This window comes from Dromiciops gliroides, chromosome 3 (assembly GCF_019393635.1).
Source record: "Dromiciops gliroides isolate mDroGli1 chromosome 3, mDroGli1.pri, whole genome shotgun sequence".
Taxonomy (NCBI): Eukaryota; Metazoa; Chordata; class Mammalia; order Microbiotheria; family Microbiotheriidae; genus Dromiciops; species Dromiciops gliroides.
Genome location: NC_057863.1, coordinates 627,890,161 through 627,916,993, shown reverse-complemented (window position 1 = coordinate 627,916,993; position 26,833 = coordinate 627,890,161). Strand labels below are relative to the sequence as shown.

General features: G+C 41.9%; 2 protein-coding genes across 9 annotated transcripts in view; one reads left to right on the top strand and one right to left on the bottom strand.

Annotated features, from left to right (window-relative positions):
* PER3 (period circadian regulator 3) overlaps positions 1–14,206 on the top strand; it is a 36,899-nt gene extending 22,693 nt beyond the window's left edge. For 5 of the 8 annotated variants that reach the window (XM_043996954.1, XM_043996952.1, XM_043996955.1 and 2 more), the window contains 10 exons: positions 140–266; positions 2,423–2,558; positions 3,346–3,473; positions 5,293–5,445; positions 7,653–7,904; positions 8,206–8,903; positions 9,954–10,128; positions 10,296–10,470; positions 11,182–11,332; positions 11,878–14,206. In XM_043996954.1, the coding sequence (XP_043852889.1) occupies positions 140–266; positions 2,423–2,558; positions 3,346–3,473; positions 5,293–5,445; positions 7,653–7,904; positions 8,206–8,903; positions 9,954–10,128; positions 10,296–10,470; positions 11,182–11,332; positions 11,878–12,012 (2,130 nt within the window). In that variant the 3' untranslated portion in view covers positions 12,013–14,206. Of the gene's footprint in view, positions 1–139; positions 267–2,422; positions 2,559–3,345; positions 3,474–5,292; positions 5,446–7,652; positions 7,905–8,205; positions 10,129–10,295; positions 10,471–11,181; positions 11,333–11,877 lie in introns of those variants that run through there. The other 3 variants (XM_043996957.1, XR_006355734.1, XM_043996958.1) reach the window with 3 other exon arrangements.
* A 3,529-nt stretch (positions 14,207–17,735) lies between these two features.
* Positions 17,736–26,535, bottom strand: UTS2 (urotensin 2). Its single transcript, XM_043991158.1, has 4 exons — positions 26,389–26,535; positions 23,391–23,501; positions 20,953–20,996; positions 17,736–17,866 (listed from the first exon to the last, which is right to left on the bottom strand). Exons 1-4 carry the CDS (start codon positions 26,489–26,491, stop codon positions 17,750–17,752), a joined length of 375 nt encoding a protein of 124 aa, XP_043847093.1. The 5' UTR covers positions 26,492–26,535; the 3' UTR covers positions 17,736–17,749.
* Positions 26,536–26,833: the final 298 nt, after the last annotated feature.

Sequence of the window (26,833 nt, the reverse complement as noted above, 5' to 3'; positions counted from 1 at the left end):
GTGTTGGCTTCCTCATCTGTAGAATGAGGACTTGGCAACTTCTAAAGGCCCCTCTAGCGCTTAGTCAGTCTACAATCCTGTGACATTTTCTTTTCTTGTTTTGATGCATTTTGCTTTTGTCTCCCTCCTCTCTCCTAAGATGACATTGCAGCAGGTCTGTGCCACTGTCAACAGAATAAAAAACCTGGGGCAACAGCTGTATATTGAATCAAGGACCAAACCATCCAACCAGCAGTTTATAGGATCAGGTACCGAGCGACAAGGAGGTGAGTCAGCATCATTTCCCTTGATCATGTTCATATAGACTTAGGAATCTTTTCAAATTTGTAGCTAAAAGCGCTTGTCTATTTCTTAATCATATTTCTTGTAATCTTAGTAACTTAGTCATAATGATTTGACTGTGATACATTTTTACCCAGGAAATAGACTAATACCAAGGAGTTTGTAGACCATTCAGGGTATTTTTTCTGATAGTTTACCCACTATAAACTGTGAGACCAAGTTTTTTAGACCATGATTCAGGTAATAAGGTAAGAATACAATTGTAATAGCTGCATATTCAATACTAAAGGAATAAACCAATCTGTTTCCACAAAGAATATCTGTCTTTAACATCATTTGGGTGGAAACCTGCCATTTCTTGTAGAGAAGTGCATGGTGTTGGTGGTAGGGAAGTGGAGCAATTCTTGGTGTTCCCCTCTGTTGAAGTGTTACTGCAACTACTGGTAGAGGAAAGCCATCTCTGATTTTGACAGCCTTAACCCTCTGTTTAATTTAAGGGTTAATAACACTGAGTTTAGGTTGTTTCTTGTCTTTCTAAACATTAACTTTGGTACTTCTTTGTATGGTACATAAACTTTCATGTTAGCAATTGCAAGAGGTCAGAGTCAATTCTCTTTTCTGTCATTAAAATAATAACAAGAACTACTATGAAATGGTGCCCAAAGGCTGGCAAGACACTTTAAACTCATTACCTCTGTTGAGTTGGTTCTGATAGCCCAGATAGCAAGAGTAACTCTTTCTTTATCAGGACCTGACATGGTTATGGAGCAGCTCGGTAACATAGTGGATAGAACACCAGTCCAGGAGTCAGAAAGATTTGTCTTTTGGAGTTCAAATCTGGCCTCAGACACATCCTAGCTGTGTGTGTGGGGGCATGTCACTTCACCCTGTTTTCCTCAGTTTCCTCATCTATAAAATGAGCTGGAGAAGGAAACGGCAAACCACTCTAGTGTCTCTGCCAAGAAAACCCCAGATTTGGGGGAGTGGGGGTCATAAATCTAACATGACTGAAATGACTGAACAACAACGGTGACATGGTTAAGAGGTGTTGCCCCCTGACAGGGTGGACAGTAATGTCATTGTTTCCCCTAGAAAGACTGTCCTGGTATATTTATTTGCATATGCTGCCCCTAGATCCATGGTAGACCATTTGATTTAGGTGGTGAATTTTTTGTTCTGTTTTTTAAGGACTCAAGGCCACCACAGTGGACAGAAATCCTTTTGTGTCTTTTGTCACTGCTTCTTAAGGTAGCATGTGTCCAGCAGAACTATCTAATTAACTTTCTGGCCATATCCTCTTGGGACTAGGCAAGAAAGTTTCTTCCTTGTAATATCTTAGACTCCCTTGTCAATGAGGCATGTCTCAGTTGCAGCTCATGTCTTGATCTCAAGGTTACTGAGGAGTTGTCTTCATCATGCACTTGTTAGCATCCCTTTCTCAAACTCACCTTCCACTGAGGACGATTAACTGTCTTCACCCAGACTCACCTCCACAACCACAAATGGGCCTAACTCTCCCGTATTTCTCATGGTGAACTATTTCTCCCTACCTGTGAGATTTAGCTTCTCTTCACTGTTACTTATTGAGCAAACATTTCTTAAATGCCTTTTATTAGCACAACACTGTGTTAGACTAGGTGCTAGGGAAGATACAAAGGTAGGTATGACACATTCCCTCCACTCATAGAGCTTTTGGACTGTGGGAATATGTTGTTGAACCCTGTTAATGTCATTACATCTTCCTCTTTTTTGCAAACCTCAAACTAGCTCTTCTCTCTGGATAGCTGCATCCTCTTTACATGATCCATTAGAAACTAACAGACATTTCCTCATTCAGTTAGATAAACTCAGGGTCTCATTTTGTTAGGCAGCCTGGGAGAGCCCCTTCCACCTGTCTGAGAGGCTGATGCTTCAGCAGGACTTGTCTGCTCCCATCATCTGGTTCACCGAGGGAGAGAGGAAGGGAAGGAGAGAGAGGGAGGGAAGGAGAGAGAGAGGGAGGGAAGGAGAGAGAGAGGGAGAGAAGGAGAGAGAGAGGGAGGGAGGGAGAGGGGTCTCATTCTGGGAGCTGTGACCTCGGTCCAGATCAAAGTGTGATAACACATATATCCTTTGGAAATTTCTCATTATTCTTTTCTAGGCAACAAGAAGTCTTCTCATCCTTCATCTCAGGAGCTAAGAAACAGTAGTTTGGGCACTGACTCTTGTGATGATTTGAGAAAAGATCAGCATATTCCATCCTATCAGCAGATCAACTGTGTGGACAGTATTATCAGGTGTGGAATAAAAGCAAAAATAAGTGGTCATTGGAGGCTCCATACATTCTAAATACATTCTGCCTTTAATTTCATGATCCATTAACCACTATTTATCTGCTTTGAAGGCTTCTTGATAAAAGCCAGATTAATATAAAGTAGCCTGAGACAAAAACAGCTTTATGACCTAGTTTGGGGAGATGAGACAAACATGAAAAATTAAATAATCCAAACCTAAAGTAATTGGTCAGGGTAGTGACAAGAGATGCAGCAGGGGAGCATATGGTCTTATTGAGATGTCTGGCCATGTCTAGGGCTCTGGCTCATTTCCTCATTCTCTGGAGGGCTAGAGCCCGCATGAGGTCAGTGGCATCCCATAAAAAATGAGTGAGTGCTGTGGCAACAGGCAGGATAAATGGAAGGCAATCAGTGCAGGAGAATGGCAGGGGAGGGTTGGGGAGAAGGGAGGGTAGCGTATCCCAGAGTCATGGACTTGCTATTTGCATAGGGTTACAAGACAGTGCATTGGATTACTCCACCCACTCCATAGCCTTCTGCCACATTTTGGGTCATCCTTCCTACTTTTCACCTTTTAGTGTTTGTTTCATATTGGGAAAAAGTGCTGAATGGTGACTCTTTTGGTATCACATAAATGTTTGGAGAAACAACCATTACATGTAGAGCAGAGATCATTTTTATGTCACGTGCACAAGGTTTAGATTTTGGAACACTACGATGAGTAAGGGTGTATGGATATGTATCGTGTACCTGTGCACGGTAAGAGGGGTGTGACCTGCTCCTGATGCAGGTACCTCGAGAGCTACAGCACCCCTGCCTTGAAGAGGAAGTGTGTCTCCTGCACCAACACAACTTCCTCCTCTGAAGAAGAAGACCAGCATGTCGGTCAGAGACCAGCTGATGCCCAGGCACTAGGAGGTAAAGGGATGCCCATTTTCATCTAGAATGGAAATAGTGGTGACAGTGAACAGAAAGGATTAGTCCTCTTAAACTTCCTTGTGTACAAATAAAATAATCCTGCTTCATATAGCTTCCTTTATTACGGTAGGAAGGTTTCGTTTTGTTGTTTTTCTGATATGAATTAAGATTTTGGTGTAAATAGTCCATCCTTACAGAGTTAATGCAGATAAAGTGCTGGACTTGGAGTCGAGAAGAACTGGGTTTAGTCCTAATTATGCCATGGCCAGCTTTGACACCCTGGCCTTGGGCAATTGATTTGAATTTAACTACTAAATCAGGGAGGAGGGAAAGATGCCCACACTGAATAAGTCACAGATTCTGTGTGTCTCTTTGCACGTTAGAGCCACTTTTTTTTCATTTACTTCTGAACCCCTTGCACTCTGGCTTCTCATCTGTGCTAATAATTCTCTCAAATCTGCCTTTCCTGCCCTAAACTCTCTACTGACCTCCAAGCTGGCATCTCTAGCTGCCTTTCAGACACCTGAGACATCTGAAACTCAACATGTCCAAAGCTGAACTTACTATGTTTCTTCCAAAACCTATCCCCAACCCCACCCCTCTCCTGATACTGTAGAGGGCAGCCTCAGACTCTCAATCCAGGAGTCATCCTGCATGCTTCACTCTCTCACCCCGGTATCGTCTGTTGCCAAGGCCTGTCACCTTTTTACCATCTCTCAAATGCTCTCCTTGCCGTCCTCTGCCACTGTGCTAACTCTGGTGCAGACCTTCATCACCTCATGGCTGCTGGGGTGTCGGCCTGCCTTGGGTCTCTCCCCACTCCAGGCCATGCTCCGTTTAGCGTCACCTCCAGCTCAGTAAACTCCCTTAGCTCCCTGTGACCTCCAGAATCAAATCAAATTCATGGGCAGCCCTTCATAACCTAGGCCCCACTCCTACCCTTCCAGTCTTCTTCCACCTTATCTCCCTATGTGTACTCTTTGATCCCGGGACACTGGCCTCCTGGCTGTTCGACCCAGAAGATGCTCAGTCTCCAGGCTTCAGGCACTATGCCTCCTGACTTCCTTTAAGTCCTAACCAAAATCCCACCTTCTACGGGAAGTTTTTCCTAAGTCCTTTTAATTCCACTGCTTTCTTTATGGTAATTATTTCCTGTTTTTCCTGGTGCGTAGCTTGTGTGTATAAATTTGTTTCCTTATTGTCTCCCCAATTAAGTTATAATCTCTCGAGGGCTGGGACTGTCCTTTGCCACTTTGTCTTCAGTGCTTAGCTTAGTGCCCCCACACACTAGGTACTTAATAAACATTTATTGATAGATTGGCTTTCCTACCTTCTCATTCAACTGAAAGTACTTTTTCTGAAGTGACCAATGATGTCTTAATTGTCCATGGCATCAGCATCCTTCTTGCCCCCTAAGTTCACAGTCTGGTAGTTGTCTTTGACCTCTCCCTCTGCCTTGATCCCTGTATGCAAGCCTGGTTAGACCTTCCTTTAACATTGCCCACATCTGTCCCCTTCCCTCCATTCACTACCATATCTTAGAAATGCCTTTCCACCAAGGTTCAACTCCAGTGACGCTCCCTACACGAGGTCTTCCTGGATTTCTTCCAGATGTCAGGCGCCCCCAACCCCTATCCCACCCCTCCCCTGTTACCCTGCATCTTTGCTCATGCATGTCTATATCCCACCCCAGTGGAAGGTCAGCTTCTTGAAGGCCAGGCCTGTTTCTTGTTCTCCTTGTATCCTGTCCTGCACAGGGCATTCACTCCGTACTAGCTGGTGGGTAACATCTTCATGAGTGTTTCTTTGATCTCACCAGCCATTCCGCAGATTCCAGTCCTGGCCACACCCGCAGGGACTGAGGATGAAGGCCCAGCACTGGCGCTCTCCCCCAAAGCCATGAGCGTGCTCTCCGCCACGAGTCAGTGCAGCTACCGCAGCACGCTGGTGCACGTGCCCCAGCCAGAGTCAGGTATGGCCTTCCTTGGGGCTTGGATCTGGGATCAGTACCCCCAGGGGCTCAAGCTGGCTTTGCTCTCCCCTTTCTGTGTTTTCTTCTTAGAGTTGCTGGAGTGTCAGGACCTTTGCTTTTGTTGTTGTTTTTAAAATTTAATTTAATTTTTAATTTTTTCCCCAATTACATGTAAAAATATTTTTTGAGTTCAAATTTTTCTCCCTTCCCTCCTCCCTCCTCCCTCCTGAAGCCAGCAAGCAATTTGATATAGGTTGTACATTACAATCATGTTAAACATATTTCCTCATTAGTCATGTTGTAAGAGAAGAATCAGAACAAAAGGGAAAAATAACACAAGAAAGAATAAACAAAAATGATAACAAAAAAGCAACAGCAAAAGTGGAAATAGTATGTTTCATCTGCATTCAGACTCCATAGTTCTTTTTCTGAGTGTGGAGAGCATTTTCCACCATAAGTCTTTTGGCATTGTCTTGGATCATTGTATTGCTGAGAAGAGTTAAGTCTGTCACTGAGGTTGTTGATACTGTGTACAGTGTTCTCCTGGTTCTGCTCATTTCACTCAGCATCAATTCATGTCTTTCCAGGTTTTTCTGAAATCCATCTGCTTATCATTTCTTACAGCACGATAATATTCCATTACATTCATATACCACAAATGCCACAACTTGTTTAGCCATTCCCCAGTTGATGGGCATCCCCTCAATTTCCAATTCTTTGCTACCACAGAAAGAGCAGCTATGAATTTTTTTGAACATGTGGGTCCTCTTCCCTTTTTTATGGTCTTTTTGAGATACAGACAGTAGTATTGTTGGGTCAAAAGGTATGCACAGTTTTATAGCCTTTGGGGCGTGGTTCCAAATTGCTCTCCAGATCAGAACCTTTCCCTGTCCTCAACTTGTAAGGGTTTTTTAAGGAGAGTGATTATTTATTTTAGTTATGGTATTTTAGTCTTCTTATTGATGGGCTGGTTTGAGTTGCTCATGCCACTGACCTTTAAAGAAAGGTCAAATCAAGTTCCCAGCCAAACAGCATAAAATGCATTTATTTAGACAGTGGGAGATTGGTAGTCATTTATAGAACAAATGAAAAAGTGACTCGTCCTTTGGCAACAGAAATATTTATTTGGTAGACCCATTTTCTCAATCTTCCTGTAACCCCTTTATGCTTTTTTACTTTTCACTTTTATTGGAGGGTGGTCTGAGAAATGAAAAAAAGTAATAGTTTGGTTGGGGAGGTTATCAAGGCTAATGGCTAAAATGAAGTTTCTCAGTCGTCCATAGATTTAGTTTACTTTTTTGCCTGATTCTGCTAGCATAGCATGCCTCCATTACATCCTGGGTAATGTCTAACAAGGGTGGTGGGGAAGTGGGGCTATGAAGAGATGGCCAGAGTGCCCAGACAGACTACAGTCATTGTCCAGTGGCCAAAGGTGCCCTGTACAGGCTGGTTGAAATGCTGGCCCACTTTATCTCATCAAGGTGCCAGGAAGAAAGGGCTCTAATCTGGCAGCGCTGTCCAGAGGGGAGTGGGGACTGTTGGGATGCTCACCTAGAGCACTGCTAAGCTCGGGCCGAGAGAGCCTGGCCTGCCCCAGAATGTCCAGGCTCACCAGCAGCATCTGGTCCCCTCTGCTGGCACACGCTCACACTTCTCCTCTTACCCAATTTCCAGGTAAATGTACAGATAGCTGTGGCTTCAGACTTCTGAAGTCATCTCCGAGTGGTCAGATGGATTGGTGTTTGTTTTGAATTCCTGCTCCCAGTGTTTTTGAACCTTAGTAACGTTTCCCTTAACATATAAATGATTTGAATGTGAGATAGGATTTTTACCTCTAGCACATTTAGTGTTAGGGAATATTGTTAACTTACTTACATCACAAAATATTATATTGCCACATTTCTAACAGCATTTATATATGTCTTGGCAACATTTGAATTGTGTACAAATGTGTGTTTTGTAAAGTCAGTATTCACACAGACTAAAGAGCTCAACCATAAGCCATGTCAGGGAGAAAAATGGCATTTTTTTTTAAAGACATTTTTTAGAAAGGGTTTTCCTAGTTTTATAGCCTCATCATTGCATCAGAGTAGTTGTATAATACATTCTATAACCCCTGAAAGAATGCACGTAAGTTTCTTTATAGAGTCTCAATCCTGGTAAAGAATTGAATTCAACACAGTGGCTCATTTCCCTTCCCTTGGCAGAGGTGACTGCTGGAGATGATGTTGCTGCAGGCAATGAGCAGGCTGAAGCCCGGAGTCTGAGCCTCCAGACTTTCCCTGTGGCGACAGAGGGCTTCAGGCAAGTAGGGCTCACGAAGGCAGTGCTCTCTGCTCATACGCAAAAGGAAGAGAAGAACTACGTGGACAGATTCCGGGAAAAGATCCTGTCTTCTCCATATCGCTCTTACCTTCAGCCAGATAGCAGAAGCAAGATGAGATATCCCCTTCTCCAAGGTAGCAATCTCACTACCATGAGGACAAAGGAATTCTTGACTGCTGGGAGTGGGGGTGTCCCAGGGCCCCTTTTCTAGCACTGCCTATTGGCCATCAGACAGAATCGAATATCTTTTTAATGGTGGGGTATTTTTTTTTTCCTTAAAAAAAAATAGTCAATCTTGAGCCACCAGTCCCTCTTCAGCATAATGCCTTTTCTGCTTAGTCTTTCTTCTGTGGCTTAGCATCCTTTGTAAGCATGCCAGGGACTGGCCTTCTCTTGCCCTGGTCGACTACTCTGTTTGTTGTCATCATTGTTTAGGAGAAGCTCCTTCCAGGAAGGCCCCATCAGCAGGCTGTAAGAAGGGAAAACACAAGCGCCAGAAGCTCCCGGAGTCATCTGGCAGCAGCGGCTCTTGTGAGAACTTGCCTTCTCTGCCGGGGATGCCACCTCCAGGCAGACTGCCCTGGTTGCCTTTGGACGGGGCCCCTCCTGGCTCGTGTGGGTCGCTGTGCCCTCCGTTGGCCCCTTCCCCAGTCGCTGGCTTCCCTGCTCTGCCCTCGGTGCCCCCTCCGAGAGCACAGTGCGCAACTTCGGTGCCTGGGCCAGGGCCTCCCTACAGGATGCCGCCACTCCCAGCCTTCCCTTCTCCTTATGTGGGTGCTTTTATGACCATTATTTTACACAGCCCCCCTACTTGTCCCCAGATGTGTCTGCCATTCCCGTCCCCCTTTCCGTTCTTGGGGGTGCCTGGTTGTTCCGAGACACCCCTTGCGCCACTGCCCCCCTCATCGCCAGTGCTGCCGCAGGAGGACCTTACTGAGCTGCCATCCCCAGCCTCTAGCCAGAGATCAGCTGAAGATGAGTGGGTGCTGCAGAGTGAGCGGGAGCAGCACCCCTTATTTAGTCATTCCAGGAGCAGCTCCCCACTACAGCTGAACCTGCTTCAGGAAGAAATGCCAGGGGCTCCCGAGCCCCACACAAACATGGGACAGGAGGCAGACACAGGAACGCAGTATGTAAGTAACGGCCACTCCTGCCAGATCGGGTGCTCAGGCCCATGCTGAGCATGGCCTCACAAGCTTGTGGAGCTGCCGGAGTCACCAGTGGGTAGGCTTGGGGGGAAACGCAGGGGGCAGCATGTTCTGTCTCAACAGGGGTAAGTTACTTTCTGGTCAGGTAACCTCTTCTCAGACATTGAAATGGACATTCAAATGTGCCTCTGCCCTGAGCCTGTGCACCTACAGGGGTGTCTGGGAAGACCCAGGGAGGTGCAGTGCCCCCGACAGATGTGCTCGTGTCAGGGGTTTGTCCTCCGACGAGGCAGAAGCATTTGTGGCAGCCATGGTGGGCAGAGTCACAGCTTGGGGACCGCTTTTGTGCATGGCCAGGTATGCCAGTAGTGTAAGCAGGACAGTGATGGTCAGAGCATCCAGGAGTCTATAGCAGCAGGAACTCCTCAGATGAACTTCTCAGAGGGTTCTGCGTATTACAAGAAGCTTTATTTAGCTTTTTCCTATGTTTATAATATATATCCATGTTAACTGATGAAACTTCATCAGGATTAAAAAACTTATACTTTTTGCATCCTAATTTTTTAGTTCACCTGACAAAAGTAATCCATGCATTAAAAGCAAAAATACATCATGACGTACCTTGGTCCAAATCCCATCTTCACCACTTAGACCTGTGTGACCTTGGGCAAGTCCCATCACTTCTCAGAGACTCGGTTTTCTCATCTATAAATTGGGAACAATAATTCTTGCACTGCCTACTACCTCCCTCACAAGCTTCTTGTGAGGACCAGAGGAGGTCATGGATCAAATGAACACTTTGTAAACATGCAAATATCATATAAAGGTGAGCTACCAAGACCGAGACTGCAAAGAAATGTTCAGTAAAAAGGAACCTTGGCAACATTCCTAGAAAGAGGAAGAACAATTCTCATTTCTATGGTTTAAGTCCTGTTTCTAAGATGAAGTTATTCAGTTGTCAGATCACTGGATGCTATAACATGGTGCTGGAAATATGGAAGTTAAGGAGTCTTTTCTTGTGTCTATTCTTCCTAGCAACATCAGGTAGGCGATCATGGAAATAGCCACGGTTCTGTGGCCAAGGAACTGCTCAGCCTGTTACTTCACAAGGACCCTGCAGCTGGGGCCGGCTCTGTGGCTTCAGGTGCTGGGTCTGTGAGCTCCGATGCCCATGGCTCACTCTCCCATGGCACATCTGGGTGTGGCACAGGTGGGTAAGAGGGGAGTGAGAAGTGAGAAGTTGTGGGGCTAGCACTCCTATGACTTCAGAGGCACCATCCCCAGAGAAGGCTGTCTGCTGGCCCACCTGGGCTACTTGGTCAAATCAGACCTCTAAAAGTGCTTTCAATTTCCCTTTTTTTTTTTGGTTTCTGTTAGGAAGCAGTGATAGCAGCAAATACTTTGCAAGTAGCGACTATTCCTCTGAAACCTCCCAGAATGAGCAGAAATCAGAGGAAAAAGAAGCACCCCACAAATCAGGTAGAGGCACCATCTGGGGGATGATAGAGCAGACCCCCGAATGCGTCCTGATGACTTATCAGGTCCCCGAGAGGTAAGGCAATAAGGACTCTGTCGTCTTAGGGACTTCTGGCCATTTCAGACTTGGATGGAAAGAAGTCATTTATAACGACATTGGTGTTTGTTGGTTTCAAGTATTTTAAAACACTCTTACAAAGTTCATCAGGGGCAGCTAGGTGGCGCAGTGGATAGAGCACCGGCCCTGGAGTCAGGAGGACCTGAGTTCAAATGCGGCCTCAGACACTTGACACTTACTACCTGTGTGACCTTGGGCAAGTCACTTAACCCTCATTGCCCAACTTAAAAAAAAAAAACTGGAAAAAAAGTGTTCATCAAATGCATTCTTTGGAAGAAAGGGGATGTCCTGGGTCCCTGGGGAAAAACTCTCTGGCTTAGGAACCAGAGTCTTGAGGGAAGCTAGGTGGCTCGGTGGATAAAGCACAAACCCTGGATTCAGGAGGACCTGAGTTCAAATCCGGCCTCAGACATTTGACATTTTACTAGCTGTGTGACCCTGGGCAAGTCACTTAACCCTCATTGCCCCACAAAAACAAAAAAAAAGGAACCAGAGTCTTGACATTGTAATCCAGTTGGAGCGACTATCCGAGTTTTGCTCATATTTAAAGGTCTAGTCCGAGTGTATATGTCATATCTTTCCTAAATTAGAGTTGTCTTCCTCATTGGAATAGATGAGCTTTCCCTATAAAAAGGTGTGCAGAGTAAAGGACATGGGGTTCTTTTGAAGGGTTAAAGAAGATGTGTTAAAAGAGGACCTAGAGAAGCTGGAAAGTATGAGGCAGCATCAGCCTCGGTTTACGGATGGGCAGAAAGAGGAGCTGGCAGAAGTGCACCCTTGGATTCAAAGCCAAACGATCCCTCGAGAAATAGACACCCACGTAAGCAGCTCTGAGTCTTACAGGGGGAGGAGGTAGAGAGCCTGGTGTCCTCATAGGACCTCCCAGACGGTCCACCAGAGGTGGGGAGGAGAAGGTGGAGGCCTCGAATGGCCAGAAAGGCACCCTTTTTCGTTTGAGGCAGCTCATTCGAGTGTGCCAGCTTTGACTTCTCTGGGGGCTTTTCGAGGTAACAGGCTTTGGGTATCTCTTCAAATAAGGTGAGCAGCAAGGAAGTTCAGTTGTACTAGTTAGGGTTGGAAAGCCACTGAAATCCCCTTCTGCCTGTTGTTAGGTCCAGATCTATCTGGAAGCAGGCCCTCCTCTTCTAAATGCTCTTGACAGCAAAAATAAGCCATAAAATAGTACTGCTTCATTAAGCAGTTTGTTTACATAAGTATTCAATTGATTCATACTCTTAGATAACAGTGGAGCATGTTGGTGGGGGAGGGATCAAATCCTGGGAAAAAAACATACTGCTATTTTAAAAGTTTGACCAGCATGACATGAACGTCACCTAACTGCCCTGCTCTTTCTCCTTTCTGGAGGGCTGTGTCACATGTGATGGCAAATGTTTGCTGGGTGTTGGGGCTCTGCCTTTTGAGAAGAGTCCGGAAGAAGACAGTTGGGTGACCGATCATGAAGATGCACCAGCACAGCCTTTCCAGGACAGAAAACTCTGATGTTTTGGACACTTGACCCTCTTCTGAAGCCTTGCATATATCTTCTAAAATTCTTGCCTTTTCAATGACTTTGCAATTATCAGTGAATGCATAGAGCTGTCCAAAAGTCTTCTTCCTCAATTTTTAATAGACTTTTATTTTTCAAATAGAATCTGTTACTCTTAAATTCTTCATTTTGTAACGCGTCCCTAGTATCTGGAAACCATCAGTTGCATTTGGCTCCCATTTTAGCTGTCACGATTCCAAAGAAGTTCGATTATAGCATGTGGCTAGCAGAGCACAAGGTCAGCCTTGCCCTCATGGGACGTCATAAGGAGTATGACCCCAGTGAGCCTGGAGCCTTACCTGCATTTGCTCCATCACTTCTGGCTGAACTGGAGGCTGTTCCCATGAATTCAGTGAATCCAGGTTCCACACTGGACAGACTCTTCCTCCGTCCGTAGCGGTGCTTCCACTGACCTCTGTGCATAAGGAAGACGTTGCACTCCAGGTTTGCCTTGTTCATAAGGAGTGAAAAACTCAAGTCAACATTCGTGAGCCTTAGTAAACAGAAACAGCCAGGCCTTTCTGTCCTTGTGGGAAGCTGGACATCAGCATCTTTCAGATTCCATCCTCGCTTTGTAGCATTCTCAGACTTCAGCCAATGTCAGTCCACTTTTCTCCCTTGAATTCATTTCCATAAGAGAGAGAGAGTCTGTCTCCACAGCCCTAGACCCTGCCCTGAGCATTGGCATCCACTGGGCCATCCACTGCCTAGCATTTTCGGGCAGCACAGTGGAAGTGCGGGACTGTGCAGGTTAGAGGAAGACCCTGAGCGGGACAGACGAACTCTACTTCGAGACTGCAAAGTGTTCCCTACACCAGGATTTCTTAGATCGCTTTTTGCTCCTGTCTTAAATGTTGTTTATTCTCATGCTTGCTTACTATTCCCTGGTGCTCCGTAGAGTGATTCCTTCTCTGATTTTAAATGCATGTGGCCTCTAACAACACAAAGAACATGACACTTGGGAAAGACCTTTCTCGCTGGTTTATGCCACCAAGTCCTGTCCTTTAGTAGGGGACCTGAATCCTATTTGGAATTTTTCATCTTTAGTAAGCAAACTGATAGGGAGTAGCTCTTTTTTCTCCACGTGCCATCTAAATCTGTTTATTAGCAGAGAACTTTTATATTCCACAGTGCCCTGAAACTGGATGGATGGTTTCTGAAATATACATTCCATTTGTACAATTGAAGAAATTTTTTCCCATTAAAAAACCACTCAGTCCAGGAAGTGTCTGTCACCATGTGATTTCCTTGTGGCAATGAACACGTATTTCAACACTGTCAAATACTCATTCTACAGAATTTGGTTTGTTCTTCCCCCCCCCCCCCCCACCAAAAAGGCCAAGTATCTTACTTGCTCTAAGAATAATAAGAATCTCCTTTTCTGTTATTTCCTGGGATCACTTTTATTTAGGTTTGCAAGTTTATTTGCCTTAGGACACAGTTTACTGAGAGCTCTGGATGCGCGCGCATGCGCGCGTGTGTGTGTGTGTGTGTGTGTGTGTGTGTGTGTGTGTGTGTGTGTGTGTGTGTGTGTGTATGAGTCTGAAAGAAGTATAGCATCAGATGCAGGAGCATATTATATATATACATATATATATATTTACAACCATTTATAAATGATCACATTTTGATAACTTCAGTGTTAGGCTAGATAGTATTTTTAGATTTTTTTTTATCTCTGAAATCACTATGGCTGAAAGTGAACAGTGTTTTGATTCAGCAGTGATATGGTTACTGCCCCCTAAGGAGGCTCCACACTATCTAAAGTTTATGGTTGATGTTTTTATGAAATTGTTACATTCTCACCTACAGAAATTCATGTTTGGGGGAAAAAAAGTATGTATTGTCTCTTTCAATGTTTACACAAATGTTGCTGCTCCAAGCAGTTGTTTTTCTTGGATGTATTGTGAGAATTTCTTTAAAAAAGAAAAAAGAATGCAATGTACATGAGATGATTCTATGATTAAAATGAGGCTTGGTTATAAATCGCAAGGCGAATATGAATTTTTAAAAATTTTTCAACCAAATTTGTAATTAACTATGTGTGAATTTACTTGTTTTTACTGTATATGAGTATCCTGACTAGGTGTCTTGGGTTGTTTGTTTGTTTTTTAAATAAAAAATAAATAAAACCAGCAGTGAACCTGTTTTAAGACTTGAGAAAATTTCTTTCACAGACACTGAATATGTCTTTAAATAGTAATGTCCGTAAGGTGTAATTATTTGTAAATTGAAAATTATAGAAGTAGTCCTTTGTTTAAATATAGCTTGGGCCCTAAGGAATCTATGAAGGGGAATTTTGTGTCTTTTTGGTTTCTACATAATGACCTGCCATATTTATGAAATTTACCTAGTGTTTACTGACCAGATTATCTGGGGTTCTAATAAGCTGACAGTGCCCAGATTTGAACTAATAAAAATGTGGAATTCCAAAATGGGAAGCATTTTGCTTAGGATGGCTCCTGACTCTGCCTGTGCCACAGCCCAGAGGTCAAGGGCTTTGGGGAAATAATGCTGTCTGAACAAATGGCTCAGAGGGAAGGAGAGTCTAATTGCCCTCCCTTTGGGGGTCTTGGATGGAGACCTGGTTCCATGATCCCGGACTAAGACACAGAACCTTGACAAGAGTCAACCGACTTGTACTAAAAAAAAGCACTGGACTCCTCAGAACAGTGTTTTGAAGCACTCGACATTAGTGTATGCTCTGGGAAATGCAGTTACCTGTAATTATGTCTTGGGGTGGGTTGGTTGGTTTGTTTGGCAGCCAGTTTTCTCTGCCATCCATACAAGCTCTTGAGTCCTGTAGATTTTTTCCTGAATTGTTACATACAGAGAATACTGTTGAGATTTATCACCCCTACATCTGTCCCATAACAGATATATGGCGATCATTGCCAAAATCAATAGGAATTTCATGTCCTAGCCTCTTGCCCATTTCAAAAGCCCATTTATCTGTGGAGTTTCACTGGATACAACTCTCTCTTCAGCAGCTCACACTGTCTCTGCTTTCATCAATTGTCAGCATTCCCTTAAAAAAAAGCAAGGCTGGCCCTGAGTCTTGCTCTATAAACCGGCAATAAAGGGGACAAGACATCGACAGATTAAAGAGGCTTTGGGGCCCCAAATGGTCAAGTGAACTACAAGCAAGGATATTGCTGGACCTGAGACAGCTAGGTTTTTGTTTTGAGAGATCGCTGCTGAATGATATCGTTCAGGTGCTTGGGACCTATGAGCTAAGGGGAGAGACCAGGCTCCATTTCTACAACCTCCCTTCCCTCAGTAGCTCAAGTACCTTCAGGACCCTTTAGCTCTCCAACCCCTAGATTGCCCAGTCCTTCTGCCCTGTGTCAGAAGTGGACCTTTAATGATTTTTATCCAAGCAAAAATGCCACTGGAAAACAAACGTGGACTTTGAATTGTGATTTTCTGTGTGTTGGGAGGCCTGTTTAACTGAGGTGTCTACTTCATTACAATCATTGTGCTTTAGCTCTTAGAGGATTACAGCATTTTAAAGCTAGAAAGGATTAGGTGGAGTCTGACTGCTCACTTTTCCAATGAGGAAACTCCATTTCACAATTTTTCTTGGACACATTTTTGTTTCATACTGGTTTTTCTGTTGTAACTGCTTGTAGCAGTTCAAAAGACCTAATTGGTACTGGTCAATTCAATTTGTTTAGTGATGATTCATGGCTGTGAATTGTGTGCCTTTTGGAGAAGGAGAGCATTCACATTAATTGGTTCTTTACTGACTTAAAACAAGTAGTATCAGTTGGGGGTGGGACAGAACCCTTTGGTAAGGTGCAAAAATATTAACTTCAATTTCTAACGATCCTGGTATGTATATTATATTATATTACTCCAAGTGTGTGTATGTATGTGTATCTGTGTGTGTATATATTTATATATATACATATACATACATCTATACACATATATGAAAAATATTTAAAAACATAGACCCTTGAATATTAGTCTTGGGTTTTGGTACCACTCTGCCATGCTTTTTAGACTAAATATCTAATTTCCTATTGACCCCAGCCAGAGAAAAGGTTTCCCTACTTGTTCCAGGTCTCCTTGCAGTGAATAGAAGTGTATAGCAAAACAACCTAAAAAAACTTACACCCCCCAAAAAAAGTCCCCAAAGGGGTCAGAAATATGACTGATTTCTTTTAAGGTCTTATTCATCTTTATCACTACATCGATCCATTTGTTATTGTTCACTTAACAGTTGTGTCTGAGTGTCCATAACCCCATTTTGGGGTTTTCTTGGCAGAGACACTGAAGTGGTTTTCCATTTCCTTCTCTAGCACATTTTTTAACAGATGAGGAAACTGAGGCAAATAGGGTTAAGTGACTTGCCCAGGGTTGGAGAGCTATTAAGTGTCTGAGGCCAGATTTGAACTCATGAAGATGAGTCTTCCTGGTTACAAGCCTATTCACTGTGCCACCTAGCTCCACCAACCTAAGCATTAGGCTCTGTTGTGACTGGTCATACTACAGTATTGACTATCTCAATTGGACTGTCCTCTGGTACTATGACCTGATTGGTGTGTTCAGGGTTAACTCATACTACTTATTGGATAGAAAACCTCCACCCATATTCTCTCCTCTGGTCACCTAGGCCAGAATAGTGAACATCAAATGGTGCTTGCTACCCTCCTTGCTGGTGAATGTTCTGATATCTCTGCTAATGTGTGGCTAGAATCTAAAGACTGTGGGATCCTAGGTAGATTCTTGATTCTGCCTAATGGAAACACATGTTCCTCTTTATAAGCAGCCTGATTTAAGTCATCCACAGGAAACATGAGCAGTATATTCTTTGACTCAAACGAGAGACAAACTGATATACTTGCCTTTTATTAACTATCAAAAACTGGATTGTTGGCTTCCCCCCATTTTCTTGGCTTTTATTTTGTTTTAAAAGTTGTTACTTTCAACCTTTAAGTAAAATGCATTTTTGAGAAACGGAAAAATGGTGAAGGAGGGAAGGGGAAGGAAGAAAGAGCACCATAGGAAATATTATTTCCATCACCCTAAAAAAAAAAGACTGTTCTGATCCATGTGAGTATTTTTTCCTACATGGGTTGCAGCCCCTCCCCCCCTTAATAGATCATCTCAACAAGTTTCATTAGTCAACTTTCTTTTTTTGGGGGGGAGCAATGGGGGTTAAGTGACTTGCCCAAGGTCACACAGCTAGTAAGTGTCAAGTGTCTGAGGCCGAATTTGAACTCAGGTACTCCTGAATCCAGGGCCAGTGCTTTATCCACTGCGCCACCTAGCTGCCCCTTATTAGCCAACTTTCTGAAGTCTAATCCTTGGACAAGAGATATACAATGCATTGCTAAACCCAAACTCAAAGACTTTCTAGCCCTTTGGTCAAATCTCTTAGAGCTTGAAATTTGCCGGCTTAGACCTTTCACTTTACAACTCCAGGAGGCATTATTATAGCAGGACTTCAGTGGAGGGAACACAAGTATTTTATATAAAGGAAATTATGAGTAGACTATATTTAAAGAAAAGATGTTCACATAATTACTTGCAAAACATAGAGGATTTATTTTTAAACAATAATGAATATGATTTGCTTAGGTGTTTTTAAGCCAATACTTTTAAATCAAGCAACTTTATTTACATTTTCCAAGATGATAATAAATATAATAAAGCAATAGGGGAAGAGGACTGAAGCTCATTTTACACGCAATACTTCCAGAAGCATTCGGAAGGGGTCCCACGTTTCTTAAATTGTTTCCTGGGTCCAGCCAGAAGATGACTCAGGAGTGAGATTTTAGGGTCTTTTCCATAGAAAACCTAAAATAATAATAATAAAAAACAACATACATTAGTAGGCAACTAGGTGGTACAATATGTAGAGAGTAAGATTTGGCATCAGGAAGACCTGAAACTGATTACTGCCCCAGACACTTACTATCTGCATAACCCAGGGCAAGTCATTTAACCTTTCTGTGTCTGTTTCCTTATCTGAAAAATGGGGATAATAATAGTGCCTACCCTCACATGGTTGTTGTGAAGATCAACTGAATAAAAACAGTGTAAAGCATTTTGCAAACCTCAAAAACTTTATAAATGCTAGTTACAATTAGCACTGTGGTTGTCTACGTTTCCCCATAGAACTCCATTAAAACCTAAATTTTCTTTTATTTTTAAAAAAGTTATTTAGCATTTTCCCCAATTACATATAAAAACAATTTTTGAACATTCATATTTAAAATGTTGAGTTCCAAATTCTCTCCCTCCCTCTCTATTCACCTTATTGAGAAGGAAAGCAGTTTGATATAGGTTAAAGTCATCCATTTCCTTATTAGTCATGTTGTAAAAGAAAACATAGACAAAAAAAATAAAATAATAAAACCAAAACCGAAGGGGATAGCTAGATGGCCCAGTGGCTAAAGCACCAGCCCTGGATTCAGGAGGACCTGAGTTCAAATCCGGCCTCAGACACCTGACACTTAGGAGCTGTGTGACTCTGAGCAAGTCACTTAATCCTCATTGCCTCACAACCCCCCCCCAAAAAAAAACTAAAAACCCCTAAATTTTCAATTATTTGTTCAAACCATAGTTTTTTTAGAAGTAAGATTAAGAGCCATATCCCAATTGATAAATGGTCAAAAGATATGAACACACAGTTTTCAAAAGAAGAAATTCAAGCTATCACTAGCCATATTGGGGGAGGGGGGGCCGAAATGTTCATAATCACTAGTACTTAGAAAAATTTTAATTAAAGTAACTCCCAGATTCTACCTCATACCCATCAGATTGGCAAAGATGACCCCAAAAAAGCAAGTGACAAATATTGGAGGGGCTACAAGAAGAAGGGCATTTTTTAATCCTAGGCTTCCTTCAAGTCTCAGCTAAAATTCCATCTTCTATACAAATCCTTTCCTGATCCCTATTAAGGTGACTGTCTTCCCTCCCTTGATCATTTCCTATTTTTCCTATACAAAGTGCTACACATAGCACATGTCTGTACCCAGTTGTTACATGCTGTCTCCTTCTTTAGACTCCTCGAGAACAGGGACTGTCTTCTGCCTTTCTTGGCATCCCAATTCTTTTTTTTCCCATTATTTAGTTCTTTATTGTATCAATTTCGTTTCTTTTTTTCCCCATTGGCTTTCCAGGATTTATTCTTATTTATTTCTATAACAAATTTTTATTTAAAGTTTTGTATTAATGAGGGTGAAGTGACTTGCCCAGGGTCACACAGCTAGTAAATGTTAAGTGTCTGAGGTCGGATTTAAACTCAGGTCCTCCTGACTCCAGGGCCGGTGCTCTATCCACTGCGCCACCTAGCTGCCCCTATTAATTCTTAATACAGTGCCTACTACATGGTAGGTAATTAATAAATGTGACTGACTGATACCCATTGTTTGGTGGGGCTGTGAATTGATCCAGTCATTCTGGAAAACAATTTGGAATTGTGCCCCGGTGATACCATTACTAAAGACTTGGAGGAGAGCAGAATGTTCTGGGCTGGTATATGGTACATTTATTTGTTTTTTAATATTTGAAATATTCCCTTTCTCTAAAATGTGCTGTGCTCAAAGGGACTGTCTACCTTACCTTGTGTTTATTCTTCTGGTTCTATTTGGAAAGAATGACATCAATTGAATTGAATCAAACTGGATCAAACTCATGTCAAAGAATGGTTTTCAGAGTTGGGCTATATAGTTGCCCACCATGATGTCACCCTCAAAAGTTTAGAGATGGATCTAATCTCTTTCACTTGGCTGTTAACATGTGGACCTCTCTATGATTAGACTCTTCTTAAATCAATTTCTATTTCAGTATATATTACCTGTTGAGGTAATAACCACTATAACAGGTAACTAACTATGTGCTGGCACTGTGCTAAACACTTTACAATTACTATCTCATTTGATCCTTACAAAAGCCTATTTTACAACTGAGGGAACTGAGGCAAACCAGGATCACACAGCTACTGAATATCTGAGGGCTAGATTTGAACTCAGATCAGCACCCAGTTGCCCCTAGGATAACAAGTTCCCCAAGTTTCTACCCACTGTGTAAAATAAACTTATCCTAAACTTACCGACCTCATTCCAATATGCCCTTCATGAATCCTTAGACCTCAGTTATATATCATCCCTATTTTTTTCTAAACAGACAAGTTCCCTTTTTTCTTTGCTTTTTTTTTTCAGACAATTTCTATTAATCAAGCCTAATTTTGCTCATAAACTGCTCCTTTGTTCATTTCAGGGACTGTTTATTCTCTTGACGTTTTCTCTTTCTGTTGGTTCTTGAGTTGAGGACAACATAAACACTGCATGCACTAACCCAGTGGTTATATTTAACTTCCCACTGAGTCACTGGTTTTAGAAGATTTTGAGAAATCCCATTCCTCAGAATTCAAGGGCCCCCACTTCTACCCTCCAACTTCTTTCCTTCACAAAACTCTCACATTCAGACTCCTACCTCCTACATGTTACCTGCTACTGCTCAATTTAGGGGCCACTAGGTGGCGCCATTGCTGTGCCTGCAGTCAGGAAGATTCATCTTCATGAGTTCAAATCTGGCTTCAGACACTTACTAGCTGGGTGACCCTGGGCAAGTCATTTAACCCTGTTTTCCTCAGTTGCTTTATATGTAAAACTGGAGAAGGAACTGGCAAATCAATCCAGTATCTCTGCCAAGAAACCCCCAAATGGGGTCAGGAAGAGTGAACAACATATCTTGTATGCACCTAATTATCTCCATATTGTCTAACCTATTATTAGACTGTGAGCTCCTTGAGGGCAGGGGCTGTCTTTTGCCTTTGTTTGTACCCCCAGTACTTAGCACAATCCCTGCCACATAATACACGTTGAGTCATTAATAAATGCTTGTCAACTGAGAATTTCTCAAACATACCTACTTACCTTTTTCACATTTTCTCTTGGGTCAAAAATGTCAGCACTAAGATCTGTAAAACAATATGTTTAGGAGATGAGCCCTCAGATAACACTGTATATCTTACACCTCTTTCTTATTGAGCTCTTTTAAAAGTAGAGAGAACGGCAAGACTGGAAACACTGAAAAGGGGCTGGTTAAGTGAATTATTCATTGTTGGAGGCTGAGTTTTTACCCGCTGCCCTACAACAGAGATCTGGTTACTTCACTAGGTGCTGATACCTCTCACTGTCATTATACTTACCTTTTTTAGGTTCTAAGCTAAGTGACTTAGTAGAGAGCTTGAAAGACTTGTGGTCAAGAAGCCCTAAGTTCAAATCTTGCCTTAAATATTTAGTAACCCCGAGCAAGTTGCTCAACCTCTGCCAGGACTCAGTTTCTTCATCTGTACAATGGGGTCGATATTAGTATCTCCCTCACAGGGTTAATGTGAAGATCAAATGAACGAGATGATTATTTGCAAAACACATTGCAAACCTTAGAGTGCTAAAGACAAGCTAGCTATTACAGAGCTCCCCCAAAACTGGCATCAACATCTGCCACTGCCTCAGTTTCCTCATCTGAAAAATGGGAAGCAGAAACAGCAGCAGCATTGCCATCATCCCTATCTACCAGGGTTCTTATGAGGATAAAAAGAAATGTATGTGGGGCAGCTAGGTGGCACAATGGATAGAGCACCGGCCCTGGAGTCAGGAGTACCTGGGTTCAAATCCAGCCTCAGACACTTAACACGTACTAGCTGTGTGACCCTGGGCAAGTCACTTAACCCCAATTGCCTCACTAAAAAAAAAAAAGAAGAAATGTATGTGAATTTTTTCACAAACTTTAAAGCTTTATACAAATGCTTAGCTATTTTTATTGTTTATATATATATGTGTATGTATATGTATAAATATGTATATATTTATATATAATCTTCTCTAATAAGCAGTGACCACAAAGATCTTTGTGTTAAAAGAAATTTAATTGCATTCATTTTCTCATAAAATATTTCTTTTATTAAAATGTCCCCCCAAGTTTCAAAGACTCTGAACATTTATTCATCTTGATCCAGTGCTTAGAGGGAGAAACTCAAGATTCATTTTGTTTTCCCCATCTCTAACTAATATATGTGAGTCATGCTTATGTGTGGCCTCAGAACTCCAAAGTGAGAGTTCATGTGGAAAGAAGAGAAGTAAGGAAGCAACGTAAAAGAAAAACATCAAAATATTTAATTTGGGCAAGGAAAGAAATACATTGAAGTCGGATTCAGGGGAATTGGACACTATAGACCCTTTTGGAGTCTAGTCTAAATGGTCTCAGCCAACTCATTTCTCATCTCTGGGCCTCGGTTCTCCCATCTGTCATATGAAGGAATTAGACACGTGACCTCCAAGCAGAAACCTCTGACCACATTTCTTTGAAACTGAATTTTTCTGATTTTAAATAATATGTTTTCCCCAACCAATTGTTCAGTCATGTCCAACTCTTTGTGACCCCATTTGGGATATTCTTGGCAAAAACACTGGAATGGTTTGCCACTTCCTTCTCTACTTCGTTTTACAGATGAGGAGACTGAGGCAAACAGGGTGAAGTGACTTGCCCAGGGTCACCCAGCTAATAAATGTCTGAGGCCAGACTTGAACTCAGGAAGGTGAGTCTTCCAGATTCCACGCCCAGTGTTCTATCCACTGTGCCATGTAGCTGCCTCCCCAACTAATAACAGAATTAATATGTTATATGTGAAATCCATTATTTCCTTTATATTGCATCTCTTATAAGCAAAGCACAACTTCCATTTGGCCACCAAATAGTTGTTTGTTTGTTTTTTTAAATCATAACCATCAAACCCCCTTACCTTTCATAAAAAACTCTTTTAGAATGAAGGGGGAGGGGGCAGCTAGGTGGCGAAGTGAATAAAGCACTGACCTTGAATTCAGGAGGACCTGAGTTCAAATGCGGCTTAGACACTTGACACTTACTAGCTGTGTGACCCTGGGCAAGTCACTTAGCCCTCATTGCCCCGCAAAAAAAGAAAGAAAGAAAGAAAGAAAGAAAGAAAGAAAGAAAGAAAGAAAGAAAGAGAGAAAGAAAGAGAGAAAGAAAGAGAGAAAGAAGGGGAGGGGAGAAGGAAGACATAAGGTAGAAAGAAGGTGATGTTTACAGATGAGTAAGAACAGGATCTAGTGGTGGGGGTCAAGGACAGAGATGAATATGGTGCTCAGAGCCATCAAGTCAGTCAGGGGAATTCTCATGAATGCATGGTGACTGCCCAAGTTTCCTTCCAAAAAAGTCACCTCACCCCCATCAGGTATGTGCAAAGAGAGGGTTAATTCAAAGGACCGTGTTAACTACTGATAACATTAATCAGCTAGTCAGTACAAAGTCTATGAATCTGGTTGGGGTTTTTTTTGTTTTGGTTTTTTACCAGTTTTCCTGGAATCCTTATCTCTTCCTGCTCCAAAAATCTCTGGCAGCTTTTGTAAGAGGGAAGCTCTGCCCAGGTCTTCCAAGGTTAACCTTGCATCCTCGTCATCAGCTATAGAGACAAAAGGTAAGAAAGGAGGGATGATGATTAGCCTGATTCTGTCTTTCTCAATTGTCATCAAACATGCAGTTTTTCAAATTAGGTAGGTGTGTGTCTGTGTCTGTGTCTGTGTGTGTATGTGCCAAACTAGGGGTTCATGTGTTATGTATTGGCATATGTATATGTATGTGTTCTATACATATGTGTGTGTTCTAGGGAAGGGAGTTGGGGTAATGAATAGATGAAAAGCTTTGGAAGCTAATCAGTGGTTTACTATTTCTGTATACATATAATATGATGTGACAATATGATAATATTTCTGTATACATATGTATTTATAACTATTTTAATGTTTCCTTTGTAATACTATGTATTTCATTTTATGTACCTTAAAACATTTTACTAGCTGAGCAAGTCACTTAATTTTCTGTGCCTCAGTTTCCTTAGTTGTAAATGAGGATAACAGATACTTGCTTTATAAATAGTCTATAAAAATGCTTCATAGAATCCATCTCTTCCTTCAAGCTTCAGTTTAGGCATCGCCTTTAACATAAAGTCCTTCCCCATTCCCTCGGTATTTCACTCTTTAATGTTTGTTTGTTCTCTTTAAATTTACTCTTTGTGTATTTACATTACCCCCTTGATGCCTCCGTAAACTGGAATGCCAGATCTTTTATTGTATCATATCTCCAGCACCTAGCAGCTGTCTGGCACCGATGCTTAACGACTATGGCATAAGATAAATGACTACTTTTGGAAATAAAACATCAGAAAATGTTTGTGTGTTGTTCTTTTTTTTTTTTAACCCACCTGTAAAACGACTTTCACTCAGTTATAATTTGTCTTGAGATACACATCATCGAAGAGTCTGGGGCTGCCCACAACATTGTAAAAACTCACATCTTTGGTCTAAAATGAGACTTTTATTCGGAGACTCTTAATTTATTCTTATAGTTTTTGTGCCTCTTTTAATGGTGGAGATTTAATCAACTTAATGCTTGTTTCAGAACACTAAAATTACTGTCAGGCATAAGATCAATGATTGTCGAACCTGAGAGATGCTGCGTGGGTAACACAGCAGTCGTGTATTGACTATTGGGAACAGTAGAGAGAAGCTAAGTTGGAAATGAGGAATTACAGGAGCTGTGGTTTGTGAAATGACACTGCTTTCTCTCGATTTTAAATTAAAATGATCACTTCACTTTTTCTAAGCCTCAGTTTCCTCTTCTGTAAGAAGAATGGGTTAGATCTTTAAGCTCTCTTTCATGTCTGATATTCTATGATTCTGTCAGAATTTAATTCCATAAGAAATGTGAATCCGCAGGTAAAAGTCAATGTAGTCACAGTGACATTTTCATTTTCAGCTGGTTAATTTTTAGCTGCAAGTAAAATGAACATATTATGGTAAACCTCCAGATGAGTCAACCAGTAAGACGTTCTGATAATTATTGCAGTAATTATTTTAAATTAAATTTAGGGTGATAATCATAATGATAATTACTGCTGTTACTACTAGTACTACTAATAGAATTTATAAAGAGCTTTTTGAATGCTTTACATTTATTATCTCAGTCAATCCTCACAATACCTCTCTGAGGTAGGTACTATTATTATCACCCCCATTTTTCAGATGAAGAAACTGAAGGCAAGGAAGAAACAGTTGCATTTGAAGTCAGAGACCATGGGTTCAAATCCTAGCTTGGTTCCTACCTTGGTGACTAGTCCCACTTATATAATGATGTGACAGTGAGTAAGTCATTTCCCTCCTCATGTGAAAAATAAAAAACCTGGACCAAAGCAAGGGTTTTTAACCTGGAGTCCCTGAACTTAAAAAAAAATATTTTGACATCTGTAGTATGTCAATATAATTAGCTTCCTTTTGTAACCCTGTGTATTTTATTTTATGCATTTAAAAAACATTCTGTGAAGGGATCCACAGGCTCAGACGCCTACTAGCTGTGTGGCCTGGGCTTAACTTTTCTGTGCCTCAGTTTCCTTACTTGCAAAATGGAGATACTAACAGTACCTACCTCTCAGGGTTGTTGTGAAGATCAAATGGGTTATAGAATACATAGCAGATGCTACATAAATGCTAGCTGTTATTAGAGCAGTCCTGAGCCCTGCTTCATAGAATCTGTCTTTTCCTTCAAGCTGGAGGTCAGGCATTATGTTGAAGCCATAAAGCCTTATAACATCCCCATAGCTGCTAGAACTGGCCAAGCCCACCTCTTACCCATTGTGCCACCTAGCTGCATAATAATAATAATAATAATAATAATAATAATAATAATAATAGACTGATCTATTGCTTTAAAGTTTATAAAGGGCTCTGTATAAATCATCAATAGAAGGCAATTACTTTGTGTTTGTTCTCTTTATATTGATTCTTTGTATATTTATATATGCCCTTGTTGCCTCCTCTTCCAATCTCTTTGGACCTCAGTTTCCTTATCTGTAATATGAAGGGGTTGTACCAGATGACCTTTAAGGTCTCTAGGGATGGATTAAAGAATGTTAAGCACCTTGAGTGTAAGGATCCTCTTTGTATCTCCAGAGCCGAACATAGTGCCTAGCACATAGGAATAAATGATTGCTTGATTGATTCATCCATCCATCCATCCATTCATTTCTATTCCTACTTTGCCAAAGCAAAAGAGCTTAACATACGAAGATGAGATGAAATACTCAAGGTACCCTCCTATTCCTCGAATCTGTGAAGAAATTGCCCTCCATTACTGATTTTTAAGGAGTTATTTAAAGAACCTAGAATAACATTTTTTTATAGCTGGAACTTCACCTGGAAGAAGGCTCCTTAATAACTAAAATTTCTTCATTTCTCTCTCTGCTGCTCTTATGACCTAAGAAATACCACAGCAAAGGAAAGAAAAATGCCTCTTACCTGTGAGCCGATAGGCTACTTCACTGGAGTCGATGACGGGGAGAGACAAGAAGGGGCTTAAGAAGCCGGCAAAAAATAAGCAGCGGAATATTAGCTTGCACATGCCTACTGCAAGAGGGGGACTGGTCCTCCCTGGCGTCTGTCTGTAGGAGAGGAATCGGAATGTGAAGGTTCTTTGCCTCCCGATATCACGCTTTATATATCCCCCACAACCTCGTAAATATCGTCCTTTCCCCCCTCACGCCCCCCCAAAATGATTTCATTGGCCATGATGTCCAAAGGGCCATTTTGCATTGATGTCATTCTTCAAGACAGTAGGACAGACTGATAATAAATCTACTGTCGTTTTGCCTAGTGGACAGAGTGGATATTTTATCAAAGGAGAATAACAGGAAAGTTTATAGATTTGGCGTGAAAAAAGTAACTTCCTGAGCTAAATCATGAC

Bases quoted from the DNA above. Each gene is read 5' to 3' on its own strand.
- UTS2 (XM_043991158.1), bottom strand. From the start codon at position 26,491: ATGTGCAAGCTAATATTCCGCTGCTTATTTTTTGCCGGCTTCTTAAGC. The intron at 23,502-26,388 runs GTAAGAGGCATT...TTGTCTCTATAG, and splicing joins AGTAGCCTATCGGCTCACAG to CTGATGACGAGGATGCAAGG. The intron at 20,997-23,390 runs GTAAAAAACCAA...ATTGTTTTACAG, and splicing joins TAAGGATTCCAGGAAAACTG to ATCTTAGTGCTGACATTTTT.